This window comes from Heloderma suspectum, chromosome Z (assembly GCF_057233095.1).
Source record: "Heloderma suspectum isolate Gila_16-S chromosome Z, 16-S_ref, whole genome shotgun sequence".
NCBI lineage: Eukaryota > Metazoa > Chordata > Lepidosauria > Squamata > Helodermatidae > Heloderma > Heloderma suspectum.
The window spans coordinates 15,111,644-15,130,696 of NC_139476.1; the positions used below are offsets into that span (position 1 = coordinate 15,111,644).

At 50.7% G+C, this 19,053-nt stretch overlaps 1 protein-coding gene across 1 annotated transcript in view; it reads right to left on the bottom strand.

Annotated features, from left to right (window-relative positions):
- Positions 1-2,744: 2,744 nt before the first annotated feature.
- The window catches only part of APC2 (APC regulator of Wnt signaling pathway 2), a 74,374-nt gene continuing 58,065 nt past the window's right edge, over positions 2,745-19,053 (bottom strand). The window contains exons 10-16 of the mRNA XM_084826088.1: positions 16,368-16,755; positions 14,648-14,743; positions 13,838-13,977; positions 12,995-13,072; positions 12,412-12,528; positions 10,852-11,066; positions 2,745-9,901 (exon numbers count right to left, since the gene is read on the bottom strand). Coding sequence (XP_084682214.1) covers positions 4,291-9,901; positions 10,852-11,066; positions 12,412-12,528; positions 12,995-13,072; positions 13,838-13,977; positions 14,648-14,743; positions 16,368-16,755 — 6,645 coding nt within the window. The 3' untranslated portion in view covers positions 2,745-4,290. The remainder of the gene's footprint in view (positions 9,902-10,851; positions 11,067-12,411; positions 12,529-12,994; positions 13,073-13,837; positions 13,978-14,647; positions 14,744-16,367; positions 16,756-19,053) is intronic.

Genomic DNA, 19,053 nt, shown 5'->3' on the forward strand with positions numbered 1-19,053 from the left:
ACTCTAATGTCTCTCTTCACCTTCTCTTCTCCAGGCTAAACATACCCACCTCTTTGAACCGTTCGTCACAGGACTTGGTTTCCAGACTCTTCCCAATCCTTCCCCCCGCCCCCCCCCCCGGAAAGGTAAAAGAAACCTCCACATTCAGTGACAGTGTAGCTGGGATTACCACATGCCAGGGACAACTGGCAGGGAATGGTTGTTGCTTTCATAACCACCTTACAGCCTCCCCAGATGTACCTGGCTGGCCACTATACAGAAACAAGACACTGGGGCTTGACGAATCCAAAATAATCAGATAGTAGGTTATACTCCAAACCTGCAGAGTATAGACTTTTCATATGCAGGATTCTATCTAAAATTTTATTTATGTTTCAGGTCGGTGTATGCAAGCCGTTGGTTATGAGATAGAGGGACTGGTGTTTGTCCCTTCCCTTCCTGTTGTATCCAGTAACTGACCGAAGTAGACGAAATATACAAGCTGTACAAGAGTGATTTTCTAGTCCGACTTTGAAAATTAATTTAACAAAACTGAATGTTCGAGGGTTATAGTTACAGTAATGCTTTTTATCCCACTGACGAAGACCCTTGCGGGTGACACACATCCAGGACAGGTTGATGTGTGGTAGTATAACCTACTATATGATTATTTCAAATCAGGAATGTTAAAGAAGCTTTGGGATGGTCAATTTTCCATCTTGGTACAATTTTATATGTTTTGTCAGAGAATTAAATTTTTAGAACGACTCTTAACCTTCATATTTGTGATTTTATTAACATGTCTTGAATGGTAGCTCCATCTCAATCTTGCACTTCATATGTTCTCTGAAACCCATTTTGCTTTGTGTCTTGATTTTGGTTTAAGAGAAGACCTTGATTAATATTTGGAAATGGGGGGGTGGCCATGGAACTTACTCCCAGGTAAGTGTATGTAGGGTTAGAGCTTCAGGTTGAAATCCTATGCATCCGTACTTTGAAGTAAGTCTCCTTGAACCCAGTGGGACTTACTCCCAAGTAAACCTGCATGCAATTGCGCCATGCAGCTACAGTCCTATGCGTGTTTAGACAGAAAAAGTCCCCCAACTCCCAGCATTCCCCAGCTGGCTAGGGAATGCTGGCAGTTGTGGGACTTTTTCTGTCTAAATGTGCATAGGATTGCAGCCATTAGGACTGTAGAGCTGGAAGGGATCTCCAAAGTCATTTAGTCCAGCCCCCTGCCACTGCAGGAAACCCACTACAGCATTCCTGGTAGGCAGCCATCCAGGGTCTGCTTAAAAACCTCTGGTGATGGAGAGCGCCACCTTTCAATGTACTCTGTTCCGCTCAGAGAGCCCATGCCATGAAGAAGTTCTTCCTAATGTTTCATCCAAGCCCCCTTCCTTGTATTTTGAACCCGTTGGCTGGGTTCCTTCCCTCCAGAGCAATGTGGGAGTAAGCACCCTCGAACCCAGATGAGACTCCACAATATAATGTTGGACGCCAACTTCGAAAGGGGATCAGACAAATTTGTGGAAGAGGAGGAGGGTACCAATGGCTACCAGTTGCTACCTCCGGTTTCAGAGGCAGTACCCCAATGAACATGGGCAGGAGGGTGCTGTTGCAGGCTTGCGGGGTTCCCATTGGGGCACCTGGCTGGCCACTGTGGGAACAGAATCCTGGACACAATAGGCAAGGGTGTTGAACCCCTTTCAGTCCGCAGGCCATGTCAGAGAAACTCTCGGGGGCTGCATTCCAGTGGTGGGAGGGGCCAAAGCAAAGGGGAGGAGCCAGAAATGCCAGCCTATTTTAGCTTAAAGCCCTGACGGTGAGTAACTGCCTCAGGAGAGGCATTTCGATCTCTTGGAATGGGGAAGAAGCTGGGACGCCTCCAAATGATTGGCAGTTGGGGGAAAGAGGGAGGAGCCAGGGGAAGAGAGCGGGATCCCAGATGGGACAGATATGCCCCATAGCCCTGAGGTTCAACACCCCTGAAATAAGCATCAGATCTGATCCAGCAGGATCCATCCTTAGAAGTAGACCTGCGTAAGTTCCATCCTGCGTAAGTTCCATCCTTAGAAGTAGACCTGCGTAAGGTCGAACTCTCTGCAGCCCCTGATGGAAGAATGACCTCAGTTCCTCTGCATGCCCCCCACCCCATACGACATCTGCAATATGGAAATAATAATCTCAGCCTAACTTGCAGGGCTGTCGTCGGGATTCCTGAAACAAGCTTTAAGTGGTGAAGCACTTTGAATGCACTGAAAGTGTTCGTATAGTTATTCTCAGGCACACGCTCTGCTCTCATTTGTCTGGTTTTGTATTTCTCTCTCTTCCCATCTCCCACTCGCATCTTCTTTAACTGTGTCACCTACCCTCTCTGGTCTTACGTCGGGAGTTCAGCAGGATAGAGCGGAGGGGAAACAGGGCCAGTCCATCAGTCCTACAGAAGGACAGCTTCCTTTTCCCCCCCTCTGCCCTCCGCATCCCGTTTTCCTCGTGTGCTGTCTCTTTTTAGATTGTAAGCCTGAGGGCAGGGGATTCTCTTGTTTTTTTGCTTGCATGTAAGCTGGGAGGCTTTTTGGCTGAGGAGCAGAATAAAAAATACTATAGGCAGACAGATAGACTGCTCCTATGCCATAAGGCCTCCATAACAACCAGTTTCTTTTTGTGTATAGATTAGGCTGATGATATGGTGCAATAGTTGTTTCCTGTCCTTAAAAATGCCCAGGGCCCAACAAAAAGACAGTAGATTAGTAATTAGCGGATTAAGGAGTTGCTATAATTAGAGACAAAGCACCGTGTAGATCGTAGTTTTCATCCTCCGGAAGGCTGTAATAGTTCCATGTCAGCTTTTTGCTGATGCATAACATTTTCCCACCAACTCTCTCTCCTGTTTTTGCTTTTTTTTTTTAACCCATAAAATTATTTTCTTCTCCCCCCTCCCCTGCCACCCCGCAACACCCCCAAAATAAAGTAGCTGAGAATATCTTGGTTTTTAATTCTTGAGTATTAGTGCCCCCACATGAGACTAACAGTGCAATTCTAGACACGTCTACTCAGAAGTAAGCCCCACTGAGCTCAATGGGTCTTACCTCCAGGTAAGCGTATACAGAATCGCAGCCTAAAGCATGCAGCCAAGGGTTGAGATTAAGGCGTTCTAGTTTGTTTTTTTAACTTTTCACACAAAACGTTCTCTTTTGTTTGATCACTCGGGAGCGTCACGGTTGAGTCCCTAACGCAAAAGAGGGTTTCTTCGTGTCCTTGGAGAACGGAGCGGGATGGGATGCGGAAACAGTTTTGCTGACCCTGAGCGAACTTTGGCTTTGGGGATCTTCAACGTTGACTCCTGGCCTGGATGGTCCTTGAATGGCACGTAGAGTTCCCGGGAGGCAGCAAAGCAAATGCAGGAGTTGGTCAAAGTGATCTGCAGATGTGGGATGGAACATTTGAGCATAGGTATCACACCACCTTGGAGTTGCCCTTAAGTCTGAAACGAGTCCTGTGTAACCTAAAAGGCTGACGATGCTTGGGGTTCTGAAAATGCCGCCAAGTCTCTGGCGGAAGCGTTGAGCCTTGCGTGTGGTGCATACATCATGGACACATTGCTTGTGAATGGTGCTGAGGTGGGATCAGAGAGGCAGGTGTTTTCAAAAAGGAGTGACCAATCCAGGCTGGGGTAGGTTTTAGATTCGAATGACGGACACGGGGAGATAGTATCCTCCAAGCGTCCATTCACAAAAAGAGCCCTGGGTCTCAAAACCTGAGGTTCCTCCTCCAGAAAACTTCCCATCAAACCTGACACAGGGGGCATAAGCCCAACAGGGGTTTGTGGTAGAAAGAACTTTGCTTTCCAGCATCCCTTTCTCTGCACAATGATTGGAAGAGAGTCCCTTCAGTGGGAACCATGGGACGTTTGAGCCCCGACGCTTCTGAACAATGACCTGTAGCACCGAAAGCAAAATACTGATGGGGCGATTTTGTGCACCCGAAGAGGTTGTGTGTTGACGGGTGTTTGCGCAGCCCTCAGTTGGGTCAAACGTTCCCAAATGCCATTCGCCAAGAAGGAAGGAAGGAAGGAGGTGGAAATTAAATGAATATATATTTGCCCGTCTTCTTTTGCGTCTCTTTCATAAGAACCAGATCCATCTTTCCTGTGTCCATAAGAAACAACACCAGATTCCTCCTCAGTTTGTTGAGAATAGGGGCAATTTCTACTTTAAAAAAAAGGTAACGAGGAACGAATGTTTTTTTAGATATATACAGCAGTCGCTGAGGACATCCCGGGAGCTTCCAAGGCCCACCTGGTGGTGGTTAAACCTGCACTTTCTCCACCTGCTTCTCATTGACTGTCGGCTCTACCATGGGGCTCGGAGTGTAATTGAAAGGGGTCACCCTGGCAGCCCGGCTCGGGGAGCTGTGTCTACTTGGAGGAAAGTTCCCGTGAGAGTTGACCGGTGCTTCGTGAGTAAAGGTGACCTTGCCTGGTCCGAAGCCATCCGCCTCGCAGCCGTCAGATGCGATCTTGGGTACCTCCTGTGCCCCCAGCGTCGGAGAAGTGCTGGAGTTGGTCTTGGCAGTGGCAAAATCTTCTGTTTGAACCACGGCGTCGCTGGTCTTCCGTTGAAGGGCTCTCCAGGCCTGGTGGTTCTCTTCTTCCTTCAAGGCACTAACCAGTGGCAGGGCCGTTGACGGGAGAGTGCTTTTCAGAATATGGGGGATGTCTTCATCACGGATTCTTTTCCAGGTCCCTTTTACCCTTGCTTGTGGTTGCTCTTCAGTCCATTGCTCTGCAGTCCCTAGGTGAGGAGGAGCAGGAGAAGAAGGAACCACGGGGAGTTTGGCAGTATCCTCATTCTTTTTCTTCCCCCCACCTAATGACTCGGAGCAACAGGGAGGTGTGGAAACCGGGCCGGCTGTCCTCTTGACAACGTTGATCTGAGGGGATGACGAATAACGCTTGAAGGGCTCCGGTGGGACGCTGCTTGTTTTGACAGGGAGCCTGGACGGGCTTTCTGAGCTGGTTCGCCTCGGAGGCCTGGTGCCCACGGGGACTCTGTGGCTGGGAAGAGGCACTCGGGAGATGACAGGCCGCTGGCTTGGGCCTGCCGGCTTGTCCACCTTGAGATCGTCACAGCGGGACGAGCAAAGGAAGACTGTCGGCAGGCCAAGCCTGCCTCTCCGAGGAGACGCGCCCCGAGACAGTGAGGACATGGGCTCCGAGGGTGAGAGCTCGCTGCGGTGCCTCATGAGGAGGCTGGATGACTCCTTGATGAATGTCAGCTGCCTCAGGAAACCTGAGCGGTCTGACTCACTGCCAACGGACCTCACCGAGGACATGCGCACCAAGTTGAGGCGACTGTTCTGACAGACGCCCTTCCCATTGACCTTGGGCCTCAGGTCACTGCCTCCTCTTCCCACCTGCTCCTCCAACACAGGCATGGTGTTCCTTGCCGGGAGAGTCTTCTTGGTGGGCTTCTGCATGAAGGGGATGCGGACGGGAGATTTCTGGGTCTTGTGTTGCTTGGAGATGGGCGATTTCTGGACCGGTTTGGGGTTGAGGCCAGGAGGCGTAGCATTCCCGCCCACCTTCCCGGCTTCGCGAGATGGCATCTGCCGTTTGGGCTGCTGGGACGGTGACATTAGCTTCTTCTGGTTGGGCAGGGATGGCGTCGATGTCCTGGACGACCCGGAGGAAGGCGCTTTGGTAATCCGGGCCGGTGGGGTCGCGCTTCTCTTGGGCAGCGTGAGGTCCACCATTTCTGAGATTTTCCCAGGCCTGTGGAGGCTCCGCGATCTCTGTTGGTTCAGATTCGGGTTCTTCACAGGGGCATCCGGCTTGGCTGCAGGCCCGGTTTTCCTCGGGGTGGACCTGGGACTCTGCATCTGTGACTCCTTTGCCACGTCGGGCATATAGATCACCGTCCTGCCCCGGAAGACCACCGGTAAGTTGGTCAATGGTTTCTGCGGGCCGAGATTTTTCTCCGCCCTGCCATTCCTGCAAGTAGCAGCTCTGGCTTCCGTCAGCTTCTTACCATCTTGGAAAGCCTTTGACTGCTCTTTCTTCTCCATGTGACCACTGGGGGGCTTCTTCCCTCTCTTCTTCTCCTTCCTGTCCAGAGACAGCTGCAAAGCAGAGCCAGCCGAGAGGCCGGACATAAAGGAGAGGATGGAGTCAGATTCTGAGGACGGATCCCTGCCTAAAGAAGAGGCTGCTTGGTGCAACCAAGTGACAATGGAGTTTGCTCCTTCCTGGATGGCTTTCCAGTCCACGCTGTCCAGATCGGAACCTTTTTCATCAATTGCTTCAGCCATCAGAGCTTCTGGCTTCTGCTCCTTGGCTTTGAGGGCCTTCCGCTCCTTCTCGCCATTCATCCTTTTTGCCGATGGGCGTCTCCTCTTGGGCATGGCGAAGCCGATACACTTCTGCAGCACATCGTCCTCCGAGTTGTAGCTGAGTGAACTGGCAGAGCTGTCCCTCCCTCTGGACAAGGCAGCTCTCATCTCATGCCGACGGTTCACGGTAACGTGTCGGTTGGCCCTGCTAGTGTACCCTGGCGTCCTCTCTTCGGGGTCATAGAGTTCCAGATCGCTGAGGGAACTCAGGGAAGAGCTGAGGGAATAACATGGTGGGGTCTCATCTGCAATGAGGTTGCTGCGGAAGTTGGGTGCCATCTTGGTTTTCGCCTGGAGTTGCTGTCTTGCACTCAGCTCAGGCTCTTTCTTGGCCGCCCAGCATTCTTTCTTTTGACCTTTGCTGGCCTTCCTCTTGGGCAAATTCTTCATGCTGAGCTCCGTCAGGTCATCCAAATCATTCTCGTAGAAGCAATAGACCGCCTCCTCAGTCGGTGTCGTGTGGCACAGGGACTGGAAGACCATGTCACTGTCGCGGCCCCCGTTCTCCTGGGGACCCCCCTTCCTGGAACAGCTGCCTTCAGAACAGGCCCTCAAGCTGCCTTGCCTCATGATGGTCAGCTCCAGGTTCTTGAGAGGAATGTGCCCCCTCTTGGACTCGGCAGATTGGGCCCTGCCTGCACGAAGTGGGCTGGTGTGATTTGATCCGGTTTTGTGCTTGTAAGATGAAGCCATTTTAGTTGGAGTGGAGTGGCTGGAGGTTATTCTTCCGGCCCGTGGGCTGCCTCGTTCACACTGCACCGCCTCCAAGTTGAGCCCCGCTCCCCGTGGCCCTGGTGTTTCCCTCCTCTTCCCAGAGCAATGCCTTTCCTCCTTCATTGGGTACTGGAGGGTCTCGTCACTCAAGGAAGCTGCACTAGAGAAGTTGACCGGGGTTCCGTCTGCTGAGTCAGTGAAGGAATCCTCATCGCCAACGTAGTCCTTGTTGGGTCTGGTAACTGTAGCCCGTCTCTGCTTGGGGATACCCAAGTGGGAGTTCGCAGGGACCAGCATATACACTGGAACGTGCACTGGCTTCATGGACTGAGGATTCAAAACCTGGGCTGGAAGGCCGGAGATGAGGGATGTACGGATCTTCCGGAAACGGGACGGCATGGCCGAGTTGATGCACTCCTTCAAGATCTCAACATCTTCATCGGAGGTTAACTCGAATCTCTCCGGTTTCCTCTGGTTCTCATTGGCCCTCTCATCCTCTCTTTTCTCATGCGTCAAGAAGCTCAAGCCATTCTTTTCTGGGAATGGAGGGATGAGTTTCAGCTCCACATCCTTCTGGACATAGTGTTCATGGAGGGGCAACGCGCTCAAGCTGGAAGCACAGGAGAAGTTCTCGTTGGGTTTCTCCACAGTGAAGTAGACCATGGAGTCGAGGTCTTGGGGCATCTGGAAACGCTCTTTGAAGTCTGTGATCTCCATGAATTTCTTGACGTTGTTCTCCCACTGGATGTTGAACTGGCTGGCCTCCTTCTCCGCCTGGCTGCCCAGTTCGAAGAGAGGCGTTTTGCTGCGGCTGGGAGGCATGGTTTGCCCAGGGCTGTCTGGTAACTCACTAGGACTCACGGTCCCGCTGATCATCTCACTGCAGGGTTCGCTCTGGATAGAGCTGGCAATGGATGGGCTCTCAAAACTGCCCAGGGAGCTGACTGAACTGCAACGGCTCATCACTAGAGGAGTCTCCTGGATGTAGTTCTCAGAGGAGCTGGACGGGGTCAAGTCTTCATGCCGGGAGGGCGAAACGCCTCGAAGGAAGACCTTCTCCTTCTTGGGGAAAGGGATAGCGATGGGCTGCGAGATGGCAGGAAGAGGATCCGCCACCCTTTTCGCCTTCTCTGCTTGCTCTACTCGGTGGGCTTCTTCCACTTCTTCGACCTCGATGATCTCCAGTGAGGAGTCACTGTCCATCTCATTCTCGCTGTGGCTTTGCCCACCCAGCACGTTGTCAGCTGAGGAAAGGGAAGACAGAGAACTGCACCGGGAGAAGCATATTGGGGTGTCCTCCACTGAGTATTTCTGCAGCTGCTCTTGTGCCACCGGTGCTGGGATTGGCAGCTTCTCCGGAAGCTGGATAACATTTTCCACCGTCCGCATGGACAGGCTTTGGTAGTATGACCCGGCTCCCGACAGCCTCATAGCCCCAGGTTCTGGGGGTCTGTTGTCCACATTCTCCATGAGGGGGACATGCTGGTAGGAGGGGGAGAGCTTAATTGTGTGGACTGTTGGGTTGGGATCCAGCTTGTTGCTTGGCGCTGTCTCCTTATATCCAGATTCCTTCTCAGCAACATCGGCGCTTTGGGAAGCCGCCGTTTTCTTGGCCTTCTCGAGAGGTTCCGGTTTCTCTGCCACCTCGCCGAGCTCTTGATGCTTCTTCCCCAGGGGTTCCACCTTCTCCGGCCTACTGATCAAGATGTTCTTCAAGTCGAGGCGACTGGGACGCTTCTGGCGCCGGTGCAGCTCATCCTTGAAGTCCAGGAACGTTGTCCTGGTGCAGGGTTTCATGTGCTCCTTGGTGCAGTACCCGTCGCTGGTGTTCCCGCTGTTGAGGCTGTCGTTGGACAAGCTGGTGTAGGCCGTCTTCAGCCTCAGCAGGGTGTGAGCCCGGCTCAGGCCTTCCCGCTTGACGAACCCGCCAGCGTCCGACAGGCGGCACGGGGAGCACGACTGAGCCCGGGTCTCGTGGATTTCGTCGGAGCCGCATTGCCAGTCAAGGCAGTGGTCTTCAGAGCTGAGGCTGAAGCTGTCATCCGAGGAGGTGTGGAGAGTGGAGATGTCTTCCACCAGCTTGTCTATCTTGGCTACAGTCGTGGAAATCTTGTTGGCCAACTTCTCAGCTGCCATGGAGACCTCGTTGTCCGGGGGAAGAAGCAGCGGGGGGACCTTTTTTGCTTCCGTCGGCTTTCCGCTCTCATCCTTCTCTGGCTCCGGGCATCTCCTTTGGGCGATGGCTCTGGGCAGAGCCTGGCCTTGGAGGAAGGAGGAGTTGAGGAACATGGAGAGGACTGACGCGTTCCCTGTCTCTGCACCGCCAGAGACGTTGGGCACCTCGTCGTCATCGAAGCACCCCGAGTCGGAGGCGTAGTCCTTTGCCAAGCTCTCCATGTGCCACAGGGGCTTCTTGGCGCTCTGGTTCTTCAGGATCTGCTTCTCCATGGTGTCGAAGGTCTCGGCCAAATGCTTGGCATCCAGCTCCGCCTCCAGCGCCTTCTGCTTCCTCATATACAGCGAGGGCACGCACGACCCAGGCGAGATCACCAGGGTGTCCTTGTACTTGAGGGGCCGGTTGGCCAGGAGGTTGCGGAGGGCCGCAGCGCTGCCCATGGCGATCATCTTGTGCTTGGAGTCGACAAGGTTGCGCAGCATGCTGACGGCGCCCAGGTCCCACAGCAGCTCCTGGTCTCTGGGGCTGCGGGCGGAGAGGTTCCAGAGGGTGCCGCAGGCGTTGCTGACGATGGTCAGGCTGTGTGACTTCAGGTGCTGGAGTAAGGTCTGGAGGCAGCTGTGATCCCGCAGGACTTGCCTGAAAGACAGGAGGTTCACATGTAAGGCCAGCACAGGCAGCGGGGGGGGGGGGATATATCTCCCCCTCTGTCTCCCCCAGTGGAGGCTGGTGGCTCCGATTCCAGCAGGGCTGTGGATCCATTCTGCTTTTCAGTCAGGACCAGCCAGAACTCTAAAGGAGCTCTCCAAGGGGTGTTCAGCTGATCAGTAGACCAGCCTCTGCTGATGTCCCTGGTACATGTGTGCAGGGCTGCGGTCTCGCCACACAATCCTGTGCATGTTTACTCAGAAGTAGACCCCACTGTTTTCAGCAGGGCTTGCTTCCGGATACGCGTGTGTGGGATTGCAGCCTTACACTGTAGGCCTATACACAGCTACTCAGAGGGAAGCCCTGCTGAGGTCAGTGGGATCTATAGGATTGCTGCCTCTGCTGTTTTTTCAGCCAGTCAAACTGGTCCTCAAGAGGTCTTACTCCGGCCTTCTCCCCCCGGCACCCTCTAGATGTGCTTCACTATATGCTGGGAGCTGTAGTCTGACATGTCTGGAGGGTGCCAGATTGGAGAAGGATGGCTTACCCCCAATAATAATAATAATAATAATAATAATAAACTATATACCTTACCTACATCTATATATCTATGCCTATACCCCCTCTCTCTTTCTCTGTGTTTCTGTATTTCTGTGCATGCTTCTGTGTATGTGTGTGTTTGTGTGTGTGTTCCTGCATTTCTGAATGCTTGTGTTTCTGTGTGTGTGTGTGTGTGTGTGTGTGTTTCTGTATTGCTGAGTGGGTGTGTTTCTGTGTGTGTTTCTGCATGTGTGCGTGTTTCTGTGTGTGTGTGTATGTATGATTCTGTGTGTGTGTCTGTATTTCTGAGTGTGTGTGTTTCTGTGTGTGTTTGTGTCTGCTGTTATTTGCCCCAAAGAACAGGATGTCGCATGAAGGGGAAAGAGGGGAGAGGCACTGACCGGTAATCTTCCCTGGTAGCCACGAGGCTGGAAACATTCCTTAGGATCCCCCCTCCGCTCTCAATGATGGCTAGTGAGTTGCTCTGACACTTGTAGGTGAGGGTGCTGACCAGGAAGCCGAGCGCCCCCTCCACCATGCAGATGGCGGCTTTATTCTCGGTGCTGTGAGCAGACAGGTTCCACAAGGCGCTGAGAACACTCTTCAGGGTGGACTCCTAGCATGAACAGCAGAATTATAGTGATAACAACAACTTGCTGTCAGAAGCACAGGGAGTGCGAAGCAAGCTTGAGCAAATGACCATATCTACATTATAATGCAGCATTCTCCTTTCATACTTCTTCCACTGTAATGGATTCTCTCCCCCCAAATTGTGGGCACTGAGACCTGGGAAGTTGTGCTAAGAACTGTGAGTGTGTGTGTGAATGTGTGTGTGTGTGTGTGTGTGTGTGTGTGAGAGAGAGACAGACAGACAGACAGAGAGAGAGACAGAGAGAGAGAGAGAGGAAGGAAGGAAGGAAGGAAGGAAGGAAGGAAGGAAGGAAGGAAGGAAGGGACAAATGTAAATGAAGGAAGGAAGCGACAAATGTAATGAGAAAGAAAGAACAAACAAAGGAAGGAAGGGAAAAGATAGAAAGATCTAGGATCAAGATAGATGTAGGATGGAGTTTGGAAGAATGGAGCAAGTGAGAGAGAGAGAGAGAGAGAGAGACGGATGCAGAATAAGAACATAAGAGCCCTGTGGGATCAGACCATGGGTCCATGTAGTCCAGCATTCTGTTCACACAGTGACCGTTCAGCTGCCCACGGGAAACCCACAAGCAGGACATGAGTGCAACAGCACCCTCCCGTCCATGCTCCCCAGCAATAGGTGTGTACAAGCATACTGCCTCTGATACTGGAGGTGGCACGTAGCCATGAGGACTAGTAGCCACTGTTAGCCTTTTCCTCCTCCATGAATTTGTCCAGTCCCATTTTAAAGCTATCAAAATTGGTGGCCATCACTACATCTTGTGGAAGTGAATCCCATCGTTTAATGATGCACTGCCAATCAAAACATATTGTGCAGCTATTTCATCTTTTTTTTCTTAACCGATTTTTTGCAGTAAGAGAAAAAAACAGAAGAAAGCAAGCAGTGGGAAAACATGGGAGAGTTACAAGTGGAAAATGATGATGCCTTGCAATGAGGGCCCCCTGTAAAACTCTGTGTTTGAGGCAGGGGTGACAGTGCGAGAAAAGCCTCGTCTGGAGGCATGCACGGATTGACAGATTTCACATCTCTCACTCACCTTTCTGGCCTGAAACGGAGAGAGGAGAAAATCTAGAACCCTCAAATCCACCATGCAAAGATGTGAAAAAATGGAATGGGAAAATAACTAAAGGAAGAGTATGTGTGGCAAAAGACAGAAACTGGAAAGCGTAAGAGCATTTTAAAGGTTAGATATGTGGATGGGGGCTGTGTGGGGGGAAGATAAGGATTAGCAGATAGCTAGGCAACTAGACAAACATAGAGTGGAGAGGAAAACGGGATCACGGTTGCCACCCCGTCGTTCCCTGCTCACCTTGATGGCCCGTAAGGCGCACTGCATCAGCGCCGTGACGCTGCCAACTTCCCTCAAGACTTTCTTGCTGTTCATGTCCGCACGCCAGGAGAGGTTCCGAAGGATGCTGGATACCACCTAAGGAGCAGGAGCAGTTGGGAAGGGAAGGAAGTGAGTTGTGGATCGGGGAAAGGCACGGACAGGGCCGGGGCACAGGGTTGGCATGGTGGGGCACCTGCAAAGGGCCCGCAGCTCAGCAGAGGCTCATTGACAAGAGCCCCCACCCCGCGTTGCTCCTTCTCTTCCCTTTGCAAGCTGCTTGTTTGCCTGCCTCTCGCTCCGGCCCAGGCAACGGTGGTGGGGAGAAGGAGGAGCAGGAGATGCCACGGCCTGCTTGCTCCCTGGATCTCTGCCTGCCAAGCAAGTAAGCAGGAGCCATGAGGAGGAAGAGGTGGAGGAGTGAGAGCAGCTGGTGACCAAGGCGGTGAGAAGGAAGACTCACCAAGAGAGGGGGCACATTGGGGGTGTCTTAGCCCCCTCCCCAAAAACCCAGAGCCCATGCTGGTCTGCTTCCTTCCTCAGCGTCACTCTTGCTCATGCTCACCTGATGCAACTCCTCGCTATCAGATGCCAGCTGCGCAACGATGGCTTGCATGCATCTTTGGCGAGAGCACAAAGTCGCCTAGGCAGGAGGGAATAAGAGAAGGGTCATGGAGCGGAGTGAGTGTGAGACAAATGTCAGATTCGGGAGGAAAAAAAATAACAGGGACATCCCACCCAAAGTTGCCCATTGTTTCCGTTAAAGCACACTCCTACCCAGCCTTGCAAATAAGCCCAGCAAAGTTACTGGCCTGCAGAGAAACAAACAGAAAAACACACCACCCAGTTTCACTAGCCTGCTGGGAGAGCGGGGGTGGAGAACTCCATAAGCAACAGTGCCAGTAGGGACCAGAAAAAACAGCTGTAAGGCTGGAAGCCAAAGTCAAAAAAGAAACAGCTGCACCAACTGAATTCCCAACACGTTTGGACACTTGGTCTTTATCAAGGGAAGTGAAGGATGTTCTTGTTTTTAATTATTGTAAGATTGTATTATTTAAAATTGCTTAAGATGGCCTTGATGAATTTTAGCAGATAAGGCAGTCTATAGATGATGATGATGGTGGTGGTGGTAGGGGGAGAGAGTGGGGGGGGAGAGTGGGGGGAGAAGAGGAGGGGGGGAGGAGGGGGAGGGGAGGAGGGGGAGAAATGATGCATCTCCGCATATGGGAGATACATAGCTTCCAGAAGTCACCTCAGAAGCCAGCGCTCAGAAGAACTGTCTGAGTGAACAAGCCTTTCCATGATCATGTGTGACCATCTCCCTCCCACAATGCACGCTGACCCTCATTGCCCCTCCACCTCCTGACTTCTGCTTTCTCCATCCTGACAGCTCCTGATCCTGTGGCACCTTGTTGACGACGTCCCCGAAGGTGAGGTTGGTGAGCGCCATGCCGGTGTAGCGCCTGAGGGCCAGGTTGAGGGGGTCGTTGGTCATTTGGTGCATTTCGTAGTCCACTTGCAGCAGCTCAGCAACAGCCTGCAGCCCACCTAGGAAGCAAAACAGAGAGGGGGAAAAACAGGATGGAGAAGACAACAGCAATCGGGTTACTCAAATCAAAGCTTCCATTTCCTTGTGCAAAAATGTATGAATGTATCCTTGCCTTGTCCACTGATATTTGGGAAAAGAAAACTAGAAATAACTCATGGAACAGCAGGGCCAGAGCTACACCTCAGGGCTGTTCACACAATGTGCTAACCCACACTCGGCGGTTGAGTGTGGGTTGTTGAACTGTGGGCTGTTTGTTGAACCACGGGGTTAAGTGTGTTGTCTCAACCTAGAACATTATCCGCAGGGTGGCTTAACCACCCTGAACAATCCAACAGCAAACCCTGGGTTCTCAGGGTGGCTTGTGCAAGAAAGATAAGCCACAATGCGTGGTTAACCCCCTCCACGGTGGCTCTTTCCCAGCCCTGCAACTGGAAATCTTTTAGGAACATCGGAAGCTGCCTTATATTGAGTCAGCCCCTTGGTCCATCTAGCCCAGTACTGTCGACACTGACTGGGGGTAACGGTTCCCCAGGGTTTCGGGCAGGATTCCTTCCTAGCCCTACCTGGAGAAGCCGGGGATCGAACCTGAAGCCCTGTGTGGAAAGCCCCGTGCTGCACCCCTTAACCTACGGCCCCTCGAACGATGGGCTGTCCCCAAATGTAACTTACCCAGCTCATTCATGGCACGGCGATACTCTTCGTCGAACGACAGCTTCATAACGGCACAAGTCGCTTGGCAGATCTGCGGTTCAATGGGAACCGGACCTGCAGGGCAAGCGGACCGAGTGAGTTCAGCAGCAGACATTTCTCCATTGCCAGTTTAGTTATGCATCAATTACGCTCACAGCAGTTCTCATCCAAACCTACGAAGAGCTCACCATGGTGCCAAAATCAACAACGCTTCCCTCATCTTTGGCCATCAAGCGGCGCAGCCCTACCAATTCTGCTGGGACTGTAGGGTGAGCCTTACAGTGCCATCCTATATGTGAAGTAAACCCCATTTACTTCAATTAGGTTTACTCCCAGGCAAGTCCTTCCTTCTTTCATTTGTTTGTTCTTTCTTTCTCATTACATTTGTCCCTTCCTTCCTTCCTTCCTTCCTTCAGAAGTAAAATCCACTGAGTTCAATGGGACTTACTCCCACTCAAGTATGTATATAGGATTGCACTGGTCATGCACAATATCTCAGGGATCAATGCAAATATATTAATAACATAATATTAAGCCAGTGTGGAGTAGCCAGCATGGTGTAGTGGCGAGAGTGTTGGACTGGGAGCCGGGAGATCCGGGTTCGAGTCCCCACTCGGCCATGGAAGCTCACTGGGTGACTGTGGGCCAGTCATAGACTCTCAGCCCAACCCACCTCACAGGGTTGTTGTTGTGAGGATAAAATGGAGAGGAGGAGGATAATGTAAGCTGCCTTGGGTTCCTTGCAAGAGGAAAAAAGGCGGGATATAAATGAAATAAATAAAGATGATGATAATGATAATTAGAAGTGTTACATAAAGATCAAGAAATTACATCATTATGATCTGTTAAAACAATGCATCCAAATATAACTAAACCAAACCATAATAAGTCCATCACAAACAAACCCGTCTATAATCACCTCGTCCATAACAATATTTTGAAACTCGCAACCCCGAAGTGAACTCATTAAGAGCTGCATTCTGAGGCACACTTCCCTGGGAGTAAGTTCCATTTAAGTCAGTGGCACCTGCTTCTGAGTAGCCATGCATAAGATTGTGTTATAAGCATAAAAGCAGCATTTTTTTTTAAAGGCAGAACATCCAAGCAAAACAAAAACAGGACTTACTGCCTAGAGCTAGTATAGTGCAGTGGTTAGAGTCTTGGGCTAGAACCGGGGAAACAAGGGTTCAAATCTCTTCTTCATCAATCTGAAGCTCACTGTGTGTGATCTGGGGCCAGCTGCTGTCTCTCTGCCTAACCTACCTTGCAGGGTTGTTATGAGGACAAAGTGTGTGTGTGTGTGTATGGAGGAGACAGAACAATGCAGCTCCTTGGAGGAAGAGTGAGGTAAAAATATAATAAATAAATGCCAATTAATAAGTACTGACCCCTTGCAGTCCTACAGGCCAGAGGCAGGTAGCAAGGAATTAAGTCAGCAATCTTGAACAGGTCAGCTTGAATGAGGAACTAGGCCAATCGACAGCTTTATATGGCCTTTCGTGAGTCCTGTTGGCCCTGACCTCTGCCGGTATGAAGGCTGCAGTACCCTTTCTGGCCTGTTGTAGTGGTGGCGCTGTAGAGCTCAGACCAGCTGAACTCTACAGCGCCCTCTGTTTGCACGTGGCACAGGAGTGAGGCACCGGCGTCGTGCCACCAGAGAGAGAAAGAAATGGTGAGCCCATGAGGTGAATCACTCTACCTGCTCCCCCTTCAGGACTCTTGTCCCCTTCTTTGCTGCGCATCTTGAGCCAATCCCAGCAGGTCTCCGAGTAGGAGCGGATCTGTTCCAAAACGTGGAGCACCCTCATTTCCTTCTTGGCCTGCCCTTCATCGGGCTGGGAGAAGATGACGTTGTGAAGGGCGGCGTTGGCCTGCATACGGCAGTCCTTCCCCGCTGCTCTGGGGCTCTCCAGCACGCCCGGCTCCCGATCCGTGTCGTGGAGGATCTGGATGAGCAGGGGCAGGCATCCCGACTTCCGCATGGCCAAGCAGCTCTCCTGGGAGCTGGACATGGCCAGCAGGGTGCGGGACATGTCCTTTTTGTCCTGATTGGCCAGCATAGAGAGGAGCCAGAAGACCACTTCCACCTGAGGATCGGGGAGAAGAAAATCAGAGCGAGCCAAGGAGAGCTGCAAAGTTCAATGCAGCCACCTGGTGGCGCCAGAGTAAGATCTAGGCTGCAAATTTCAAGACGGCCACCAGGTGGTGCAGAGTAAAATCTAGGCTGCAAATTTCAATCCTGCCACTAGGTGGCACCGGAGAAAGATCTAGGCTGCAAATTATTTGGTAGGTGGGTGTGTGTGTGAGTGTGTGAACGAAGAACCCAAGATGCACCAACCGGACCCTGGTGCAAAAGACTCACACATCGAATGAATGCATTCTGAGCCCAAGAATTGGGTTTGAGGACCAAAACTGAACACACCTCATGGTCTTTCATTTCATAGGTCCACTCCTGGTTACCCTAAGCTTTCTTAATTTTAACGTATATTTTAGGATGGGGAAAAGGAAGTTGTTTTGTAACTGCTACTGCTAAACAATTGGAAGTCAGAAACCCTTGCTGATCCAGCACACATCTCCCAGAGATCTACCAATAGATCTAGATCTACCTCCTGCCCAAGCTGGGCCCTACTCAATGTACTTTCTCTCTCAGCCTCAGAGCTCCCAGTCTAGAACATAAGAACATCAGAAGAGCCCTGCTGGATCAGACCAAGGGTCCATCAAGTCCAACGTTCTGTTCACACAGTGGCCAACAAACTGTCAACCGGGAACCCACAAGCAGGGCATGAGTGCAACAGCACCCTCCCACCCATGTTCCCAAGCAACTGGTGTACAGAGGCTCACTGCTTCTGGTACTGGAGGTAGCCCATAGCCATCAGGACTAGTAGCCATTGATAGCCTTTCCCTCCAGGAATTTGTCCACCCCCCTTTGAAAGCCATCCAAACTGGTGGCCATCACTGCTTCCTGTGGTAGCGAGTTCCATAGTTTAACTCTGTGCGGTGTAAAGAAGTCCTTCCTTTTGTCTGTCCGGAATCTCCCACCAATCAGTTTCATCAGATGACCCCTTTGAATTCTAGTATTTTGAGAGAGGGTGAAAACTATCTCCCTCTCCACTTTCTCCACAGCAGGCATCGTTTTGCAGACCTCTCTCATGTCTCCCCTGACCCTTCTTTTTTCCAAGCAAAACAATCCCAGCTGTTGGAACCTTCCCACATAGGGGAGATGCTCCAGCCCTTGGATCATTCAAGTTGCCCTTTTCCGCACCTTTTCCAGCCTGGCCTACCTTACAGGGCTGTTGAGATGACGATGCAGTGATCATGTACAAAAAGCACTTTCATTGCTTGAAATGCACTACAGCGGTGCTTAGATATTATCAGTTTTTTATCATTATTCATAATAAATTATGACTTGGGTTCTATGATAGATGAAAGCGGGGATATGATACTGTTATAATAATGGTAGAGCACCCATTTTGTATGCACAAGATCCCAGGTTCAATCCCCGACATCTCCAGGTAGGGCTGGAAAAACTCCTGCCTGTCAGTGTCAGTGATACTGGGCTAGATGGACCAAGGGTCTGACACAGTATACAGTTTCCATTATTGTTGCTGTCATAATTTTTGTTATGGTATGATTTTTGTTATGAAAAATATGTTATGATTTTTATAATAATGATGATGACGATGTAATATTATAATGTTATTATATAATAATAAAGCAACACATTAATAATAATTAATAATATAAATAATACAATATAATTATTATTAATGTGTTGCATTATTATTATATAATATTATTATAATGTTACTATTATATAATAATAATAAAGCAACACAATAATAAATAATATAAATAATATAATAATTATTGATGTGATGTGAAATATACCCCCAATTATTTGGGGGTAACAATGGACGAAGGCTCCTGCACTGCAACTCTGATAGCGCCCAATAATAGTCTTCAGACACATGTAGGAAGAAAGCCAGACTATGAAGCACATGGTCTTCGATGTCTATATACTAATGCCCAGAGTATGGGAAACAAACAGAACGAACTTGAGCTCTTAATACAAGAGGGAAATTATGACCTGATAGGTATAACTGAGACTTGGTGGGATGAATCTCATGACTGGAATACAGCGATTGAAGGATATAACTTGTTCAAAAAGAACAGGAGGAACAGAAAGGGAGGTGGGGTTGCACTGTATGTGAAAAATGCATATCGCTTCACAGAAATACAGGAGGAGGAGCTTGGTAGCCCCATTGAGAGCATCTGGATCAAAATAAATGGAGCAAAGAAGAAAAGGAACCTGGTGGTCGGAGTCTACTACCGGCCACCCAACCAAGGAGAAGACGAGGATGAAACTTTTGAAAAGCAAATAGCCA